This window comes from Amblyomma maculatum, chromosome 6 (genome assembly GCF_055883805.1).
Source record: "Amblyomma maculatum isolate TAMU_Amacu chromosome 6, ASM5588380v1, whole genome shotgun sequence".
Lineage (NCBI taxonomy): Eukaryota > Metazoa > Arthropoda > Arachnida > Ixodida > Ixodidae > Amblyomma > Amblyomma maculatum.
In genome coordinates, this window is record NC_139349.1 from 95,193,223 (window position 1) to 95,215,543 (window position 22,321).

The 22,321-nt window shown below is 43.9% G+C and overlaps 1 protein-coding gene across 1 annotated transcript; it reads left to right on the forward strand.

Moving 5' to 3' along the window:
* The first annotated feature begins 9,278 nt into the window (after nucleotides 1–9,278).
* On the forward strand, nucleotides 9,279–21,082 carry LOC146186313 (endothelin-converting enzyme 1-like). Its single transcript, XM_084608027.1, has 5 exons — nucleotides 9,279–9,546; nucleotides 13,199–13,423; nucleotides 15,306–15,517; nucleotides 16,739–16,882; nucleotides 20,702–21,082. Exons 1-5 carry the CDS (start codon nucleotides 9,279–9,281, stop codon nucleotides 21,080–21,082), a joined length of 1,230 nt encoding a protein of 409 aa, XP_084464153.1.
* Nucleotides 21,083–22,321: the final 1,239 nt, after the last annotated feature.

The window sequence follows — 22,321 nt, forward strand, 5'->3', positions numbered from 1 at the left end:
CCTCAGCACCAGTACCGACGATAAAGCGAACCTTGGGGCTACTTTCGGTGGCATAAAAGAGGCGACTTGATATTGGGCACTACAAGCTCGCCGTTGAACTCTCATGTCAGCCTACCATTTCCGTGTAGTTGCCTGAGTTGACAGCTCCTTCCAAATCATGTGGTCTTGTGACGTGACATAACTCACTGACTAATCAATTACCAGTCATGTGACAGTATAATGGCTCCCTGAGAGAGGCATACCCATTATTTGCCGCTCACATTCACCATAACACTAAGAGCGCGTACGCCGTACTGACTAGAAACTGGGCCTTCGCCGCTATCGCGATAAAAGTAAACTACGCCATTAAAAAATTACATCGTCCTTCCCAAGAACCTGTAGGATCGCGGTATAGGAGCAGCGTTTTCGGGGGATCGAGAAAGAAGAGAAAGAAACGAAGAGCCGACATGGAGACTGCGGAACAGCCCGCTGCTAAGACTGGCGAGGGAGAAGAGAAGGTGCGTAAGGCAATGTCATTGAAAATATATTGGTCTAACGTTGGAGCCCGATTAGTAATCAACCACACCGAAACGAATTCAAAGCTGGCGTGACCTCGCGATAGTCTGTGGGTAGATGAACACACCGGAACTGCGCTTCAGCTTGGTGCCAGTATTGCTTTAGAATAGTTTAAGACAAGGAAATGTGCATCTAAATGGCAGTCATGTAATAGCTCAACAATGTACGCAGCTCATTTCTGCTCTGAGAGGCACACGGAAGTTACGGTCGCAGTGTTGCGAAAGCTTCTGTCAGCAACCACTCGCGAAGGCTTTGTCGCCGATACTGGCAATCAACACTACATCATCAAGAGAAGGACATTATAATAATTTGTAATCTATCGTATCATTAAGGGTGCATATAATATTTTAAGGTATTGTAAGAAAGGCACAGTCATTTCTAGGCCGACTCAATTATTTATGTAAGCCATAAACGATTACTGGTCAGGTATCTTGGCTGATGGATGGATATCGATATCGCCGTTTAGGCACCTTTTTCTGCTCGCTGCCTTCTCATGTGAGTGAATAAAGACTGCGCGGTCACAGAGAACGATACTGACACGAACAGTTATGAAGGGAGCTACGCAAAAAGTATGAGATATGACACAAGTTATGACTTTTAATAATTGACGAGATAGCCTCCAGCGAAAGCTAAGTTGTTGAAAGCACCGCGAAATGCAGCTGTTATGTTTTCGACCAAATCTCTGAAATAGCCCGGTAATTATTTTTTTTCCTGCCGAATGCCATTTGCAGTAATGTTTTCGAGACGTTTTAAAAATTCTTGATGTCATTGGCCTTGTGTTCGAATTCGGGTTCAATTTCATCTGAAACTTTTTGTTAGAATTTGCTAATTGGTCCTTTAAAAACCACAATATTTTATATTAAGGTAAGAAGGTGCACTTGGTTTAACATTCTAAAACAGATAGTGACTGTGAAAAATTCTATGATGCGTCTCTGAGCCTGCGAAGTTGCACCTGCACACCATAATGCATGAAACAGCTGTATATTACGCTCGAAGGCCTTCACGAAGATCGGGATGTCAGATACGCCTTGTCAGCTATTAGACGCTCACTCTCTGTGCGCGCCCTACCAGCAAAACATCGTTCTCCTCCACAGCACCTAGCGCCTCATCTTCTTTGCGGCCGTAACAATATATTATGCACGAACCCTTATTTTATATACCTGCTTGGAAATGCAGCTGATTTTCTATAATTCTGCCCTAGTGCACTTTATATATCTTTATATATGCTTCACATGGACATGAGCTTAGCGGTTTCGAGTTGTCTGCACCTTTTATCTTCTTTTTTTTTTTCATCTCACGCTCTCAGCAAGAAAGCGACCACAGTAAGTCAAGGTCTTCCCCCGAGCTACTTGTATTTGGAGTGCCAGTAGGACGACTCCGGGTCATCGCCGCAGTGCTGTCGGTCACAATTCTTTCTATCTTCGTCTTCCTTTTGTTCCAACCACGAGTGAGTATACACGCAAAGGGGAAATAAACTGTTTGCCTCCTGAAATGAAAACGTAGGCCTCTAAATACCAGTGAAGCCAACAGGGAACATGCAGATATCCCCATTGTTACAAAACGAAACAGTGGCTTTTCTTTTTTCAGGCTCATTCAGTTCAAACATGTTTTTTGTGGTCATCATATTCAGAAACACTTGCCCTTTTCCAGCAAAAAAAAAAAAAAAAAGCTTCTTTCCCATTGGGAATGGCAGCTCTTCCAATTTCGACCATGACATGTTATTTTGACGTAGAACATAAGCTACTAATCATTCACTCGCCGGACATGTCACCAGCCGACTACCACCTGCCAATGGCGGTGGTCCCCCTCCGCCCCCCCCCCCCTCACTTTTCGAAACAGAAACACTTTTGAGAGGGATCAAAAGTGCTTACCAAGTTGGCAGCATCCTACCAGCGGCTTCAGACAGGTGGACATCACTGTAATTGATAAATAAGGGTCGATATCTATAGCACGGGGAAAACAATTACAAACGAGCATTTCTAAGCATGTCACCACCTTACTAAGCGCTGTAAATATGCTTCTGAGGTTTTTTTTTCACCCTGGTAAGCATATGACCCCGTCCACATAGTGACATGGTCATTGTAGTAACCAGTTGCTGACATCACTCGTGTGTCAGCACCTCAGAATTTTTATACTGTGTCCGCAATGTGGAACAACTTGGTCGCAGTAAGGTAATGGGAGTATAAAGCTGTGCAGCAGACCTTCAGGACAGGGCGTGTAAAAGCTATGGTACCCACGCGTATTCAAGTTTCAACGTATGAAAAGACGTCCGAACAAGCATTTCCTTTCCCAAAACACTGACAAGTCAGCCTCACGCAGCGCTTTGCTTCGACTGTATCGTTTTCCGAAAATAATAATAAAAGTAATAATAATAATGATCATAATAATAATGATAAAATTAATTGGTTCACAGGAAAGAAAAGGCGCGTTATCTGTCACACTTGCTCTGTGGACATCTGAACCACGCCGTAGGGGACGGGAGGAGGGTGGGAATGAAAGTCGAAAGAGAGAAAGAGGAGCCGTAGTGGAGGGCTACGGAGTAATTTCGACCACCTGGGGATCTTTAATGTGCGCTGACATCGCACAGCACACGGACGCCACTTCGTTTCGCCTCCATCGAAACGCAGCCGCCGTGGTCCGGTTCGAACCCCGGGAACTCCGGCACAGTAGTCGGGCGTCCTACCCCTGCGCCACCCCGGCGGGGTGTTCTTTCGAACAATGCTCCGTACCATTTTTGTTTTTGTTCAGAAATGAAATTACATGCATTTTTCTGAATTACAAAGTAATTGGGCCTTACGAAACCGTTCGCTCTCGTTTTCTTTCAAAGATTCGTATTTTTTATAGGAAAAGAAGGAAATCATTTCTGTAGGTTTCCAAACTTTATCAACTGTTTTTCGTCTTCAGCTGAGAGACATCCAGTGTACAAATTTGTTTTGTGCTAACAGTATAACACCAAGGCTGTTCTGAGTAGAATAAGCAGCAAAAAAATGTGAAATCGGGGTGGGCGGTGGGGGGTCTCGTTATGAGGTACATACGAAGAAGGCACAGCCACCGATTGCGAGGAACGCATAGTGGATCATTTGTTTTTGTGTGTGTATGCACGTGCATTGATTAAGGATAACGATGTTATCGTGGAGATATTTGATTAAAAAACACATAAAAATGTACCACATGTAGCCAGAGGGATCCGAACTCACGACCTCAAAATTTCACTTCCTGTGCTCCAATAAGCGATATGAAATTATGAGGTCGTAGGTCCGGGTCCAACTGGAAAAATGTGGTGTGTTTCTTATACTTCCTAATCACTTATCCTCAGTATTGGATTTTTCTTTCACATTATCCAACATCCCAACAAATTCGCCATTCTTTCCTAAGTGCCCACAGCTGTTCACTCCTTTAGTATCATTATGGGTAAGATAGAAATGCGCGTTCTTGAAGGGCGCGAAAACTTCTGTTAGCTTTGAGTTGTTTCCGTATCTAAATCCTTCAACATTTCAAGATTTTCTAACTTCTTTATGACTTCCCTCGCCTTCTTTTCTTTTTTGTTTTGCTTTTGCGGAGCATGTAAAGCAAAAAACAAGACAAAAGCAGCCGGAGTGTGACACCGAGGGCTGCCGGCAGCTGCGAACCTTCTTGTCGTCTACGATCAACCAGTCGGCCGACCCATGCCACGACTTCTTCAGATTCACATGCGGAGAAAAGCTACAGAAGGAGAGGATTATACTGGTAAGTCAGTGGTCCCTGTCTACTCTTGTGCGCTAAGTGGCAATTGACTCGACTCATTATGATTAAACAGTACTGCGTGTTATTCATGACGACGGAAGCATTACGTTGTTTAATATCCCGGGCAGATAGACGCATTTGCCACCAGTGCTAGAATTAAGTTATATAATTGTCGTTCTCATGATGGCCATAGGCGTGCGCAGAGGAGGGGCAGGGAGGGTGGGCAGCCGCTTTCACTAGGCCTCTAGGGGAGGGGGGGACGCCAAGTTTGCCCCACATACCTTCACTCTGTCGTACTTATGGCGTCAATTCTAAAAGCGCAGGGTTATGGTCATGGAGATTCTACGTCCTATACTGGCGGCAGAGGACTCATGCTGTTGCGTTCCCAGCCGCCTCTTCCCCCGAAAAACCGAAAAGGGCACTGACTGAATTAAAGAACGATTGTGAAAAACGCATCGTAGCGTAATTTTAAATTCCGCATCCATGGCGATGCTTTAGCTGCTTAAGCGCACAATATTTTGTATGTATTGCTACTCCATCAAATCAATATAAATCTTTTATAACCATTCCTCATTTTAGCGTTGTGTTTTGGCTGTAGGGGTTTTGATGGGCGCTGCAGTGAAACTTCGCTCCCCCTAATACGGAACCCTGCGCACGCCTATGATGCTAGTTGTGAGTACGCATGCCCATGAACACAGATAATTCCCATCTATGATGTCCCTAAAAAGCGTATACAATGCCAGGAGTATCAAAGCCTACAGTTTAAAAATTGTATGCAGAGACAAAGAGGTTTTGAAAATGCTGGTCAACGCTCTTTTATGTTTATATGCAGTGCGGCCTGTCACAGCCGCATCTTGCCTGTAGAACAGATTTATCAAATTTACTTTCAGCGCCTGAGGGCCCTCTCCACTTCATTCTCTTACTGGTCCTTCCTTTTCGGAGTGAAGAAAAAGCGAAGTAATTATTCGCACCTGGAGGGCGTCGTCTGATTTCTAAATGTGCATTCCTCGAACTTTTTAGTCGAAAAATTATGCTTAGTATTATTTTGCTGCATAAACTTTCACGCCCTCGCCCCTTGCATTGTCAAGTTGAATTTCTTCTTATCTACCTGCAGATGAATGACGCCATAAACTCCAAGGTGCAGGCCATGGTGTCAGAAGCCTCTGTCCCTGAGCGAAACCAGAATGCCTTTCAGAAGGCGGTTGCGATGTACCGGGCTTGCGTTTCGCTCTACGCCAACCACAGTTCTGAAGCAACGCACCTTCTAGATTTCATGTACCAACTGGGTCTGGATCCTACACGTCTGAACATATCAAAAGAGCCACTAGATTCCATGGTTCAGCTCAGTCTGGCTTGGGGCTTGCCGGCTTTAGTGGCTATCAACGAAGCCGCTGGTTCCAGGCTTGAGTACCCGCACCAGGCAAGCAACGCTTTATGTCTCACCATTATGAGAAGACCAAACTTTGCAAGGACGAAGTTAGAAAGCAATCCGTAGAAGTGTTTCTGTCGCTTCTTGCTATAAGATCCGACGGTCGACCGCTGGATAAATACTTATTACCCACCTGGTCACAGGATTCAGTGTTCGTGATGATGTTTGGTCTGTGCTGTGGCGTTTAGATGGATCCAGTCCATCTGCGTCTTCGAAGACTGTCCTCCTACGAAGAGTGCAGGAAAAGGTATCACTTGCCCAGAAAGAGTGCGGGATGCCTATTAGGTTCTATTCGTCATTATCTCAATTTAACGGAGAATATTCTACCAGAATACTACCGCCACATGACAAATAAATTATGTTAAGAATAATAACTAAAAATTGCAGCAAACCTTTGTTCACCGCGTCGTGCTTTTCTTTAGCGCCCTCTTTTTATTTCTGGAAATTTCATCTGTTGGCGCAAAGCCGTCAATTGAAGCGATGCGCTACGCCCAGACAGCTACCGCCCGAACAGATCACTACACTCCTATATCTAAAGATTGTCCACCCATAAACCCACTTATTGCAACCTTCGACCGGTCGTCGAACTCCAACCCCCCTAACTTCATCCTCCACAAACATCCTTCACCCCGTAGTCACCAAACCGTCCTCTAAAAGCCCCAGAAGCCATTTAGAGAGAAGAAAATGGGAAAAGGAGCGGTGTGTCGCTTATGCGGCAGGTAAGTTAGCAGCATTCCCAGCGCCCGGGGCCTCAGTGGATCGTGGTAAGTTCCTTGTGTCCTCAGGAGCACCATACGGCGGGTGCACCGCCGAGTACCTACCATAGGTTTCCCTCTAGACGCAGCAGTCACTCACCTCCCCACCTTACATCCCTAGCTCACCCATTCTTGCTCCAGCTCTGCCTATCTTCACCCTCCAGAAAATCGCAAGAGTGGAGCGTGGGATTAATACCCAGTAGAGCAAAAGCATCAAAGTAACCACCAACAGTAAATGCAATTGTTTTAACAGAATTGGCACAGAACGTGTCTGACTGTCCTGCAATTTCATTTTTCAGATAATGTTTAGCAAAGTTGAAAGCGATTGGTACCGTGAGCGCCAAGAGCTCGAAAAAAACGAAACTTACACAAGTTTCGTCGAAAACCACTTTCGCTTCCTTTTACCGAGCAAAGATGACTCCTTCGTTGAAGAACTCACCGAGAACACCACCAGCGTGGAAACGAATGGTCAGTGCAGGTGGTGTCGCAAAGCTACAGAGCGCGTTTTGTTATCAAAATACTCACCCGTCATCGAACTACCCACTAGTCAATGTTTTCAAAGCAAACTCCAAGAGCAGTGCTATGCATTGGCACTGGCTGGCCTGGCGACACCTCCGTTTTGCAAAGAATTGGAATTAGTGTGCTTGAAGACTTGGGTTCGATCCCCACCATGGCAACCACGTTCCCATCGTGGGGGAATGCGAGATGCCCGCTACTATGCGATGTCACTTACCGAGCATCAGATGGTCGAAATCACCGAAGCTCTTCATCATACGGTATCCCTCATACTATGAGTCTTTCGTCCAAGTTAGAATACATACATCATGGGGTTACTTAACAAGCTGAGGTAATTACCATCACGATATTGTGCAAGGCCTCTTTGATGTACAATGCCGCTCATTTCACTCAGACAACAGAGATCATTTTCATCTTGACGATCCCAGATATGAGAGCTCCACTTTCATAGATGCATTTTCTCGCACTGCTAATTACACAGCGTCGCAGATATGTCAACACAGAGCTTGTAATGATTCGCTACGGAAATATATGTGTACGCTTTAGCGTGTACAGCGAGAGGCCAATTGCCGTAAAGTAAAATGTACTCCTATTTCAGCTTTTCACTTCATATAAATGCCAGTTAGAGGCAAATTTACATATGGCTCCCAAGCTGTCCTTGTAATTAGACAACCAGCGCAACAAGATATTGTGCATAACATGGTGCACCGTTCTAATTTACATTACGAGCTGAACGTACATTAGCCCACCTGAACTTGCGTTCCTCGTCGAAGAAGCTGTGAAGGATACACGCCGCGCATGTTTATTGTCTTTTATTTTGCATTGCATTGTCTAAATCTAACAGACTCTGGTCGTAACGATCCGCTAATTATTTGTCAATTCCCGTCTTAACCTGTGGTAAGAGTGATAAGAAGAGGAAACGTCCTTCGTCCGTGTGCGGCACTAATGTCGTAAAATGGGGCTTCAAAACGTGGAAATCAAGCACTGTGACTTAGAATAGGAAGGTATTTACATCAATTTTCTTTCGGCCTCTGCGTGCATTGGTTTCAGTCGTAAACTTCATATTGGACGACTTCGAAGAGGAGAAGAACGAGGAAGCGAATACCCCATACCTTATTAAAGTGGAAGACGTGCCTAAGTATCTCAACAACGTTGTAACTCCAGGTGAGCCAGCATCAACCATTGCTCTCAAAGAACTGCCTGATTAAAAATCCCAACATCAGCTTGGTAGGGCCTAACAATGCTGATCTTTGTCTGCGAATTAAATTTTGTTTTGTTTGACGCTGTTTGGCAAAATTAGACAGCTATATAGAATTTGGGAGAACACAGCGCGTAGCAAAGGGACAGGACAACCAGCGCTTGTGTCTTGTCCCTTTGCTACGCACTGTTTTGTCACAAATAGATAGTCAACTTGCCCAAGCTGCTGTCCTAGCTATATAGTAGCCGTTCACGTAATGCGCTTAAGACCGGTGGCATTTCTGACTGCATGTTTGCATGATTCATCCACAGGTTAAACGGAGAGATCTTGGGATAGAACTCGAAGAAAACACCTGCGTGCGCTGCTATTCATTGAACACATCTTCCTTTTAAGTAAATCGAGGAGGGAGTCTAGGTAGAAAGAGGGGAATAAGATGTCTACACAGTATGAAACTAACTTTAAAGGCATTAGGGGGGGGGGGGGGGGGGGGGATTCACTTCCGTCGATGCCAAGTAACTCCGGATACGTACCCTGTGGCAGCTGACATTATAGTAGCACGTACGTGAAGTCGAGAGCGCCGAGTCGGGCTCATATAGACGCTAGCTGTCGGTTTGCGTGAGCAGCCGACGAGTCTGATCGAGTAGCATTGTCTACAAGGTATGGGTTGTCCTGCATGACAGCATTGAGAGAGTGGCAATAGGTAACGATATTTAGCTCCGCCTTTTCAACGTACGCACTACACAGCTCGCCGCTTTTCTCTCTGCAGCCAAACCAGTCCAGACTCATCAATAACGGCACGCAGTCATGGAGTACGGCTGACATTCCTTTGCTCAGAGCTTTACTCGACCCGCTCCAATAGCATTCATTCAAAGTGGCCTAATGCGGCATTTCGCAAAGATGTTTTTACTGCGACTAACATATATTGGCTGTGACTGTCGATGCAGACTTAAGTGATAGGGATGCACCAGAGGGCACATTTCTCTCACGACGCTTTGCAACGTCTATCGCCACTGCCCTTAGTGTTTCTTTTTACACTCCGCACATTTAAGCACCAGTTTGTTCATTGATTTGTTTCGTTTTGTTTTCAGGCCAGTGGAAAGATATGGTCCGATTGCACAGTGACTACATCTACCGCATGAACGACCCTTTGATTCTCGAGCCGCTGGGAGCAAAGCTGATCGTGTTCATGTTGGAGCAGTTCGAACGTGCCGACGTCCTTAGTATAATATCGTGGAGCGTGCTACGTCAGATGGCACCCTACGCTGACGGCTCGGAGCGCGATAGGTCTTCGAACGAGACACGTGACTTTTGTTACCAAAAAGTGCGTGATGTACTCGAGGCGGCGCTCGTATCCAAGGTCATTTACAAGAGTGAGTGGCTCTTTTTGCGCATGCGCCGTGTACACGCTATGTTGCATTTTGCGACTTTATGAGGGCAGCCATTTAGCTTTTTTGCAAACAACTACCTAATGTATTACTAAATATTTAGTTGCCTAAAAATATCACAAGCTTTTGCCGCATGCTTTAACACCACACATTATCGCGAAACGTCCCGCTTAAAGTCTATAGAACATAAAGGAACCAGAATTGTACATGCTACTGAAAATAATTAACCGGCTACATTTGCAACTACTCTGTCTTAAATGTTAGTGATTAATGCGCGGTCAATTACAGCCCGAATAATAATTAACGACAATTAGATAATAGTAGCGATAACAGTTGTGTTACTTTTCGTCGAACTCTACTGCCATAACACAACTCGCTCAAACTGCAATAGGTTAGTGTTGCTTGCGTCAACGTTTTTTTGCAAGCAACTGATCTTCAATTGGTGTTCGTTTTCAAAGCTGCCGTGACTTATTCTGCCCAGTTTCAATGTGAAGACACCATACGCTACACTGTACACTACTCTACAAATGAGCTCTAAAGAGTATGGGGCGGTGTTACACCATACGAACACCTCTGCACACTCTCTCATAGTTGCGCAATGTTTCCACGGCAGTTACTACTTCCTCTAATTACCCGCCGCAGTGGCTGAGCTTTTATGGCGCTCTGCTACATAACGCAAGGACGCGGGTTCGAGTGTGGTGCCACGGCGGACGCTTTTTGATGGAGGCGGAAATCAAGGCAATCGTGCAGTGACCGATATCAGTGCGCATTAAAATACCGAAGGTAGTTGAAATTTTCGGAGCTATCCACTTCGGTGTCTTTCGTAGCCAAAGTTGCTTCGTGATAATAAACCCACAAACAAAACCTAGCATCCTCTAAGAAAGGACGCCTTAATGTTTGGCGCCGTGAAAAGACACTGCAGGTAAGGAATAAAAGAAAAATTACAAGGGTTCAACGCTGCAGAACAAAATATTGAGCGAAAGCATTAGCTGCGGATGACCGATTGTTCTTCTTCTTCTCTTTTTCTTCTTCCTGAGACCTCATATAAAGCCCCGCTATAACCAACCCATATGAACGTGCCTTAGTGGCCTATAGGGGTAACGTGAATGCCAGGGTCCTAGCAAGCTGATTCTGACATAACCGTCCCATGTGAAACGAGAGACCCAAGTGGCAGCTCCTGCCAGCCCGTGTGTCACGTGGGATGTGACATCACAGCGTCACGTGGGTAAGACGTAACTGCGGCCGGGTCACGCGAAGGCTTGAAAGTGCGAATAGTATTGGTTTCGCAAAAAAAAAAAAAAAAAAAAAAAAAACATTGATACAATTTTGTTCGTGCTTTGTTTGGAATATCCAGGGTTGTTTCTCATCTGGAAACATAGCTAAGCTGGTTGAATTGCGTTGGAACGCCTGACGACGTCCTTAACAAGATACCCATTCATTGTTAAATCAAGGAATTTTGATAGGTGTAAGCAGAAGCCACACCAAGCAAGAAGACCGCGGAGAGCTCAACATACCAGGCAGACATGCACACCGTCAAGTTGCCGAAATATTTTACGCAATCACGTACATAGTCACAGGCGCTTCTCTACGTACCCTCTCCTGCACAGAAGTACTTGAAAATTGGTATTCAGTTACTGAGAAAATATTGATTTACCGGAACTGTTACTGTTAAGAACGTAATCAATTCTATTAATAAATGACTAAAATATGTAATTAATAAGTAATCGGTTACAGGTAATCAATTACCTACAACTCTAAAACAACTGACGGACATTTTAATTGATTGATTGATTGATTGATTGATTGATTGATTGATTGATTGATTGATTGATTGATTGATTGATTGATTGATTGATCTATCGATCGATCGATCGATCGATCGATAGAATTTGTTTCTGTCTTTTTGTTGAAATCAAAATTGGTTTCAGTACATTTTCCAATCTCTTTAGTTTCAGCATGCACATTGTGTTCCTAGCAGCTCCGAAATGTGTCTAGTGAATACTCCCCCGACGTTTCCTCTGAACCGTCTTTAAGTATCTAAAGGGAGGGCGCTTAAGATTCGCCTTAATATTAACTGCGATAGCGCCTTTGAAACTGTCTTCCCATTCTACAACTTCATTTATATTCCTTAATTATATTACTAAATTTCTATAATTATTACTACTGTAACAGCCCAACACAGCCGAAACACAGGTTAATGAGTCCTACGCATCAAAACGCGTTCAATAAGGGATCCCCTGACACTTGGTGCCTACGACCGTTCGTTGCGCGCCCGCCTCTAATGCAGAGAGCGTAGTTTCGCACTGAATTGGCGACCACTACATTTTATTGAATTGCGTATTATTTCCAAAGTGTATTCCTCAATTCTGCTTTACGACGACGCGGACGCCTTTTCGACTAAACAAGCTGTAAGCGTTATCGCGTAAAATGACTACAATGGTGCATGGTGTACAGACGAGCTTGGCATTTCCACACACGATGAAACTTCTACTAGAGCATGTGGAGATGTTAGAGCGGAAATGCAGATACTCCTAAAAAATCAATGAGTAGCAGGCTGCGATTTCTGTGCTTGAACAGTAGACTAAAAAGATGGACGCATGTTTAGATAAATCTAACTTACCGGTCCTTCAGGTATGATGGTATTTACAACGTGTGTGCTCAGGGAACCTACAAGTATTTTTCGCGGAAATCACGCTTCTTTATAAAAAGATGCAAGACGATGATGTAAATGTCTTTTTTTATGGAAGAATATAGCTCCTATTTTGAAGAAACGAAGGGGTCGCTGGGGGGAGGAATCTATCCGCAATAGTGCGGTTTCGCATACAAAGTCCCCATCGGTGTAGAACCGGCTTCCACAAAAAGGATTTCTATCTTTTCCAAGCCACTCTATTTTGAAGAGATTTGTTGGTGCATGCACTGTAGAAGTGGCGTTGTTACTGTGTAGTCTAGCTCTGCGCATGGAGGCAAAGCTACACTCAGGGCATGGTGAAACATTTCAACTTTGTATCAAAAAGGTTGTCACGTTTGAATACTAATACTTGCAGACACGCTGTACCTCTCTGGTGACGAACGAGATGTCCCTCAAATAGACTACCAGCTTATAGTCTCAAATCGTGCACAGGCGTTTGTAACCATGCAGTAGAAGCTACTAGCGCGAGACACCGGTTCCTGCGCTGTTCTCACACGTTCACTAGCCAAATACGCATTCCAGTTAGCTGGCGGTTCGCGCTCTTATTTCTAATGTATACGCAAACCAGTCTCCAATTAAGCAACATTCAAGCATATACGCACAACACCATTGTGGAGCGTTCTAATAAAACGATGCTTTCTAACTAGGCCTGCAATACTGCATACCATCTCTAGCATACGGTTGGCGATGCAGAAATGAGGGTAAGTTAATTGCTTGTCGCGCCATCTGTAGAAGGGCATCGTCCCTTTTATCCCAATCAATCAATCAATCGATCAATCAATCAATCAATCAATCAATCAATCAATCAAACCAAACATTTACGATCAAAAAGTTCTTTGTAGCGCTATGCATCTAAGAAAGAGTATACAGTAATAACGATGATGAATCGCAGAACCAGTTTGCTATGGCGGCAATCATTATTTTTGCCTTTTCGCCGCTGAGCGACAGTTGTGACGCCCGACGCGCTTCGAGAGGTGATGTACATGAGCTACCGCATACGTGAAAGTATCAAGACCACCGTGGGAACGTCCAGCTGGCTGCCGACTGCTCCCAGAAAGGCCGCCTGGAAAAAGGCTGAAGCCATAAGGGTCATCGTCGGTTTCCCTTTCAACCTGACTCGTCTCGCTGCTCTAGAGAAATTCTACGCCGAGATGCCGAATGTGGCCATCAAAGGTATACGTGAGATGCTGCTTCCACTTTAATTCTCTCATGCAGCACGAGATTTCGCAATGTTTCATTATCGCTGAAAGGTATCTTGCATTTTTTTTTTTACCTCATTTTATATCGGGTTCAACTTTCGAAGTCAACTGTTCTTTAAACCTTCCTGCCACCTTCGATACGCTGATGTTGTATTTGCCACTGTGCTCCCTTCTAAACTCCCCTGTGCCAAGCCTTACTAAGCTAGGCTTATTACATATAGGTATGTATAATAAAATGATTATTCTTGCAGAACATTATTTTTATCCGTCCCTACTATTTCGTCCCTACCATCAATAACCCACTATGCAATGTACAATGACAGCAGCTCATAACTCGCATTAGCACACCATAGTTACACGCCTAGTGAGCGCAAGTCAAGCCACCGATGACTCTGGCTTTACGTCTTGACCACTTTCTTTACACTGTTCTATCGCGTCTTTCAGCGCAGTGTTGGTTTTCCTAGTATCCGAATGCAGCGTATATCGAAGCTTCCCGTTTTATGTTGCTGAACACTTGCAGGCGCTCTGTTCTGAATGATGCAACAACTACGCACTGACAAGTCGGCATCTGTCGAAAGTAAAGGCTAATATATGCCTCAACCTACTTGAACAGCAGATGAGACTGTTCAGCGAATAATCCGAAAAGTAATAGAAACCGCTCCTTGTCACAAGCCGCGTGTCTATTCGATCTGCGGTATTAGGATTGCAGCTACTTGCTGCGGCTGGGCTTCACGCTGACAGCTGTAAGATGTGTTGCAGTAATGTTCAGTCTTGCTCACTCTTGGACAACCTAATGAGCTACTGCGTTCGAGGTTTGGACAAAAGCGTTTCGCTCTGCTTTCGAATGCGGAATCCATGCTGAAAAGGAGCGCGATTAAAGAAGAAAGTTGGGCTTGTTGCTGTTCTTGATGAAATTTCTACCGCGTGGAGTTACAGCATCGTAGCGTGGCGTGGAAAAACAAAAAGAACAGAAGATGGCGAAAAGGAAGGTGCCGACTTGACACAAAGCTATTCTCTTGTATATAATTCTCCCCTGTAGGTGCGCGTATACTTGCATTACGTTATTCATTTTAGTGCTCTTATACTGTCACAGCCGTGCTGACAAGAATTTTTGTTTTGTTTACAAAGTGAGTCGAACAAGGATAATATTTATTACATTCGCTTACCTTTTCCCCTTTCCCCCGCATTAATTCCTTTCTGAGTTTACTGCCATGTAATTCAGGCACTTTCAAAATTTTAATGCGAAAGCGATTCTTATTTACCACGATCAATTGTGCCTATTTTTGGATCCTCTCCTATAACTGAGTTTTTGAACATCGTATACTGGCTTGCTCCGCATGTTTATGTTATGTCTTACTACGAGCGCGTATATGGCCATAACCGAGCGCTAGCTTTGCTATGCATCGTTACATTACGCCTTGCTATCAGTCATCATGATGACCAAGACTATGACCACATCCATTACAGAATTACAGATGTCAGAGACAAAGCTAATTATGCCTAATTAATACAAAGTATGACGAACAAAGCAAGGATCCAGTAATTAAGTCTTACCTTAGTTGAGCACACCTTGGCTTAAACAAGCCGTCCTAAGCCTAACTGAGCGTGTTAGGTTTATTTAAGCATAATGGGCCCGGCTAAGCCTAAAACAATAACATGTCGCACGTATAAATGAAACGCTTACCTATGGCTAAACCATTGTGAGTTTTATACACTGCTTTAAAGAAAGGTGCGTCCATTCCAATAAATATAATTGATTCCTTCATACGAGTAATGGTAATCCATAATTTCACAAAATGATCCATCACTGATGAAGCTACAGCGAATATAAATAAAAAGTCAGTGTTTTCTTGCAGAAGCGAGTTTCGTGCGAACCTGGTTGAACACTAGCCGATTCCTGCGACGCGTCCAAATGCGTCATCAAGACGAGATACTATTCACTCTGGGATGGGTGAATGCCCAGTACACCTATGCGACCGACACCGTAAATCTGGCTGGCGCTCTTCTGCAGCCCGTTCTCTACTATCATGGTGCACCCAGCGGTTACAACTATGGCGGCATTGGACAGGTATAGCGCGTGTTGCACGGTATCATATTTCTGTGCATGCTTAATTCGAGTTGTATAGTCTTGCGTTCATGGTTTTTATGCCAAGCGGGGAGGACATATTTCGTCATGAATGCTTCTATACTGGCAGTTTATGCCTCGACGTTGTTGTCGAGCACCATCGTGAGTTACGCAGCCGATGTATTAAGCGACAGCTATCCAGCTCGTTCAGTCCAAACTTCCGCCAGCGTAGTAGTAGCAATAGTGAAACCACGTGTCGGAAATAATCGGGGGCTGCGTAAAAAAAAAACGTACAGTAATTTGTGGTTCTAGTCATCGATGATTTGATTGGTGTGTGATAGGCGATGGTGACCTAACTATACGTACCCAGTGAGTTAAAGGAATTAAAAAAATTAGCTGGGGTTTAGCTTTAATTAAACCCGGTAGGTTGCGTAAGCAAAGCCGACGTAGCTTCTCTTTCTGCTCTTTCTTCTTCTTCGTCTTCTGCTTATGCGGCGCGGCGTGGCTACTGACAGGATTTACCCGATGGCTTGAAGAGGGGCCCCATCTGCAGTCGCTCTAAAAGTCAAACGCGGCTACCGGCCGGGTTTACGCGACGGGCTGAGACCTGGCGTAGAAATGCGTTCACACTAATAAATCCAAAATGGTTAAAAATGTCAAAATGGTCAGAATGAAACACTAATGCTTGATGATGCCAATAAATAAAATTGAGATTGTGTATTTGATCAATGATAAATTGAAACATTAAAAATGTTATCACTATCAGGCTTAAAAGGCATCACTGACAGATCTCCATTAGGCATCGGATTTCCCATATTTAGAATCAAAATTTTGTGACGCAAGCTTTCTTTGTACAGCGGTGCTGTTGGTGCCATACCCGTTTACCATTCACCACATTTCTGACAGTCACATTGAGGCTATAAATGGTGATAAGGATTCGAACCGAGACATATGTTCCTCCAATCGTACGCCTCCAAAGAGGAGTGCTGCCGAATACGGCTCCAAGACGGCGCACAATGCATGGCACTCTACGCCAAATATGCAAACTCACACACTAAATACAATGCAAGCGGAAATAAATTTAATGAATGTATGTCGAAAACCTCAGTCAGAAATATTCCACCGCGTGACTATTAATGCCTTCACATTTCTGCAGGTATTCAGTGTAAGTGCCTGTGATGAATGTTTGTTCTCAATAATTTTTTTTTTGCACTGTTGACGCAGATAATGGGCCACGAAATGATGCATGCATTCGATGTAATCGGCATAACAGCGAATGAAAGAGGCATGCCAGCTAAGAAGTGGCCCAAAGAGACCACGGACAAATACGTTGAACAAGCTTCTTGCCTTCGGAACATTCATAGAACGGTGGGTATCCGTGCCTCGTTCCGCACTATAGTTCTCGGTACTTGCCGAGCCTGTTACGAGTCTCATAACCTAGCGTTACTTCGTTCTTGGTGGTGGTGGTAAGAACATTTATTACCCATACAAGGGCCTGGATGTATGTTCGGATCGGCCCATATGCGACCGGTCCTTACAAGCACTAGGTGGAGGTTCCTAGTTTGGGACCCCAGTGGCGGTTGCCGCCGCCCGGGCGACTCATGTGTGGGAATGGCGACAACATTTTCATTGCATTTTCTGAGACTGGGCCCCCTCGATGTTAATCCTACGCTAATCATTTCAATATCCAATGTTGCTGTGGTGCCAAGCAGCTTCATATATAAGATTGCCGGTATAGTTCCAGAGAGGTTGTGTTGAGAGCTTTTCAGACCTAATAAGCAACCGTCCACTTAGCAATAAGCGTGGAGTTCTGTTTTGGTTCGCTTAATACTGCATAAACTTTAGCATCAATGTTTTCTGTTTTCACACGAACACCTTTCATAGGCAAATCTTTCAGCGCGGCTGTCAAACTGAGGGAATCGACCAGAAGGTGTTGGAGAAGAAGGAGGAGGAGGAGGAAAAAACTTTATTAAAGAACAGGTGTTGGTTAGCGCATATATAGAAGGTCGTCACTGCTGTGGTCATTATAGCGAAAATTTTCTTAGTGCACCCATCGAACTGCAAAAATCATACACTGAGAGAATGTCGTGCCTGTTTTGTTGTGTGGATATTTTTTTTTCTTGAGTGATATCGCTCCCTCAGTGGCGAAGAAATATCAAATAAATAACTCTTTATCTTCACAGTTTCCTTATGTTAAGGAGGTTAATATTTTTATGAATTAGCAAATAATAACACACAGGGGAGTGCCCACGCCATTTTATGCTACTATAACGATCATACTTAAGTTATTCTGTGAGACTGTTATTCTAAAACCTGTGGTAGATATTTGACATCCTGTAATTCTGAAAAAAGGACATTGCTACAGAGTGCATCTTTTTATCTTCACTGTTCACTTATGTAAAGGAAGCAGATTTTTCTATCAATTAGCAAATAATGACATCAAGTGAGGTATCTATATTGCATTTTGTTACTACACAAGGGCTTTTCAAATTATTCTGCGTAAGCCTTTGTCAAAATCAGTGATAGATAATTGCTGCCCATATGCAGGTGGACTGTGCTGCAAAGAAGGCATTTTTGAGGTTCTAAATATAATATATGATTAATGTCCCAAACAAACTCATAAATTTTCGCTAATTGATTTTAGGGCGAAATATTATTATACCCCATACGAAGGCCACCATTGAAGACGAGGTTGAGGTTTAAGTATATTATTCCGCATTCTGTCTCAACACATCAAACTTGAGCAACGCGGTTTGTAAACCTTGTTAGACTGGCTTCGCAGCATTTCATGCTGATTAAATGGAGTAAGCTGAATATTTAAGGGTGGAAACGCCTTCGTAGTTCATAATTTCCTTTGCCATATAATGTGTCTACGCTGTTGCCATGGCGATCCCACTTGAAACGACACCATTTAATTAAGATTCCAAGTGAAAGAAAAGGTCATCTTGAGAAGATCGCGAATAATCCTTTATCGCATTCATTTTGCGAAATCTCCCTGCCAATTGAGGAACATCTTAAAAAGTGGGTTCTCCATGAGAAATGACACGCTTAATATCTTATTACAACATATTTACTTCGAAGATAATAAAAAGGTAACATTGCCCTCTCCTTTTTGAGTGCATCCAAAAAACGATTTCTGGCTTGAAGAGCGATCTAATGTAGGTATCACATCAGAATATCCTTCACAACGTTTTAGTGAAAAAAAAAAAATCTACATCCGGTGTATATAGAACTAGTTTGGTGTCTTCTTCCCGCCACAAAAAAGGAGGAAAGTGAGGCAAATGTCAACCAACTACGTACAGTCACCTGTTAAGGCAACATCCGACGGCCAAAGGCAGTCGGTCAGGAACGAAAAACGTGTCGATATCGTGTTGCAGATGTAACAATAACATATTCACAACATTACACCGGTTCGGCCCTTTGCCGTCATTGTCAAGAGGTTAAAGGGTACTGATATATCATATCTGGTCTAGACAAGCTTCTGCTCAAACTGCCTCCTTGTACTGCCGCTATGGAGTTCATCGTGATATGGAATATCAGACTGTTCTGAGACTTTTTCGATATTTATCTTGTTCGATTTACTTTTAGCGGGATAACTGTAGGCATCAGATTCTTACGCTTTTCTTTGCGCTGTCTGGAGCGCGAATTGCGGCTATGTATATATGTATGTGTATGAATATGTGTGACAGCTATCTACTATTACTATCTTTGAAATGGTGATCACACTATCTATTATTACTATCTTTGAAATGGTGATCACACTTCATAGAATTTAAGCTTCTTACATCTGTAAAAAATGAATCTTCGTTAAAAGTAGGCCTGCTAACCAATCTTGACTCTACAAGGCTGGATTTGTCTGCACTTTTTGCCAGCTACTGTGCGTGTGCCTGAGTGTATTTCTGCATGTGCGAGCGTGCGCAGAGGATTTCGGAGTTGTCAGTCGTAGTTTTTATTTCCGCCAAGCGGTTCCGTCCTGCGCAATATTGCTCAGAAAAAACCGCGATACAAAGAAAACATTGCGCTTTGCAGTATTGTTCTTATTGGCATGCATTGGTAGTGAAGGAACATATCTGCTGGAAATGCAACTCACGCATTGTGGGGATTCTAGCCCCTTTTCTGAGCCAAATCTGCTTCTCTCAATGCAAAGGTACTGGCGCACTCGTCTACTTGAGATTGGTGAGCGCTTATTATGGAGCATCAATTCCCCTCGTATCTTGAGCTCGCACCAGAATCCCTATTACGGCAAACTGCAGCGCGCAAGACCTTTAATCCTTAACAAAAAACAAGGAAAACTGCAAAACTTAACAGCTAGAAAGTCGCTTCGTTGAAGTGGTGTTGACAAGATGACGTTGACTGAACACACTCGTACCTACTCACATTCAACCCTAGCCCACTATGTGATGTTGGCAGTACAACTCATTTGTGCATTCTCTCATCGAGTGCACTTGCTGAGACAAAGAACGAAGGGCTTGTTTCTCATTAGTGTAAAGCAGTGCGTTCCACTTGATCCGAAGCTGTTCCTTGCACCCGATTCGTTAACTTCTTTGACGAGATTGCCTAACTTTTGAAAGAAATGTTTCTAAACATCCGTCTCGTTTAGGTTCTCTACAGAATGCGGCTTTATAAGCGTCACACCTTGCAGACACTTTACAGATAAGCACATGAAAGAGCCTGCTGGAATTTCTCTATACAGTGTAGGTTGAATGGTCCCTTAGCATAGACAGCAGGGTGCCGTAGCCATGCATGGTGAGAAATTCGCACCCCTCTTGCTCATGGCAAGCCCTGTAATTTCCTTCAAGTTAAACATGTTAAATCTTTCTTTACTGGGCCATGATATCATTTTATTTATGTCACATTTAGAATTGCAATTATATTTCCAGCCATCTACGCTTGAATAGTTTTTAATTTACAGGGCTTCATTACTTTTTGCCGTTTCCCATATTAGCAATTCAATGTCAGTCTCTGGCGCTCTTTGGCCTCAATCTCTGACTTCTTTGTACTTGCAACCGATGCTCTCTCGTGGCTCCGGTACCTCAGCCCCTTTAGTAATTAATTTAATATTCGGCTGTCATTGATTAGGAAGCTGAGTGCCCCTTAAAGAATACCTTCGAAAAGACAAGCTTCGCATACGCTTTCTGCTTTTCGGCGTTCTAATCTTGCTGAATTTAACGCTACCTGCGCGTTCAGGCGCTCAGGAGTCGCGCCCTTGCCCTGAACCACAAGCTCGACTCCGAAGACCTGGCGGACATCATGGGAACACGCGTGGCCTTCAGTGCCTTGCAGAACGCCACCGGGGAAGCCGGAAACATGAAGAATGGTGTGCGAACGGCAAACACCACTTTTGGAGGCGTAGACAGTTTCACGAACTTCCAGCTCTTCTTCATCGGCCACTGCGCCAAGATGTGCGACCCTAAGGTTCCACCACGCCAGCGCGATGTGTCCCAGCGATATGCACCGAACTGGGCGCGCTGTGTAGTGCCCTTGATGAACATGCCGGAATTCGCGGAGTCCTTTCAATGCGCCCCCGGCAGCCTTATGAATCCCGATCGGCGGTGCAAGTTCTGGTAACAATGCATCCTTGCGCCGCCAGTGAAAGTTCTCTGCACGAAAGAGACTCACTCTGTGATTGTTTATTTCGTTCAATATATATTATCTTTACAGTAATGTTTCCCTCGCCGAACTTCACTCAATGAGCATATGCAACAAGATCGAATAATCATATAAGTTGCCCCTAGTAGCAGCAGCGTGCACTGAGGGAATAATTTTAGTGCTCTATATTACAAGAAGAGCGCATGATAATGCGCGTAGTTCTCAGTAGTCGTTATCGATAACGGCAGCCGGTGTGGTCTTTATCTTTTCTTTATCTTTCTTTATCAAAAACAAAGGAAGTAATAAAAAGTTTCACTTTTTGTGAAATTCTTGAAGAATACAGTGTTAACATGTTATTGATACTGAGCCAGCTTAAAATACAGTGAACGAAAGTTTGCTTGGCCTTAGAGGGACAGTAGTATAAGGCCGCATTTTCTGGAGGTTCGAATTACTGAACATGCTTTAAAAGTGTTCCGATAAACGTTTGCTTCGTGCTAACTTTATCTAACGAACAGTTATATTAATGCTGCCCGCATTTTAGGTGGAAACCAAGTGAGAAGTACGGTTTTTCCAGGTTATATCAAGTGCTTTGATTAGTACCCTCTGTCGGGAGCGTTCAAGAAAGTGCCCCAAAATTGTATTTTCATCTGTTACTCTTTTCGTGGCGGGACGCATTAGCAGTGGCGCTAGTTGTCATAATAGCCATGCCCTGTCTTAAGGAGGCTTCTTCGCGCAGTATACGCGGCGAGGCATCGCAGCTAAGCGCAGGGCCCAAAACTGCACGTACCGAATTTCTTCTCGGCCTACTCGTACGCCAGTGACACTGCAGGACAGAAACACACAGGCGTACCGATACATCGATGACACAGAAAGGACAGCTGAACATAGAAACAACACCTTACTGTCTTGTAAATTTACGAGTTGGATTAATTTCCACCTATATTATCGTGATTGCTGTTTCCGGAAATCTAGTGCTCCTTCATCCGCTGTTCAAATAAAAATATCTACTTTCTCTCTCTCTCTCTCTCTCTCTCTCTAAATTTGTCTTCTTCGTATAATAGTGCACAACTATCACATCATATTTTGAAGAAAATAGAGTTCTTTGAATACCCAAACGTGCACAAGTGTGAGACGAAACCAAAGCTTGTTCCTCCTCGATCCTCGAGGTTCTTCCTTATTTTCACCATCCCCTGCTTTTTCATGATCAGACGCATTGGC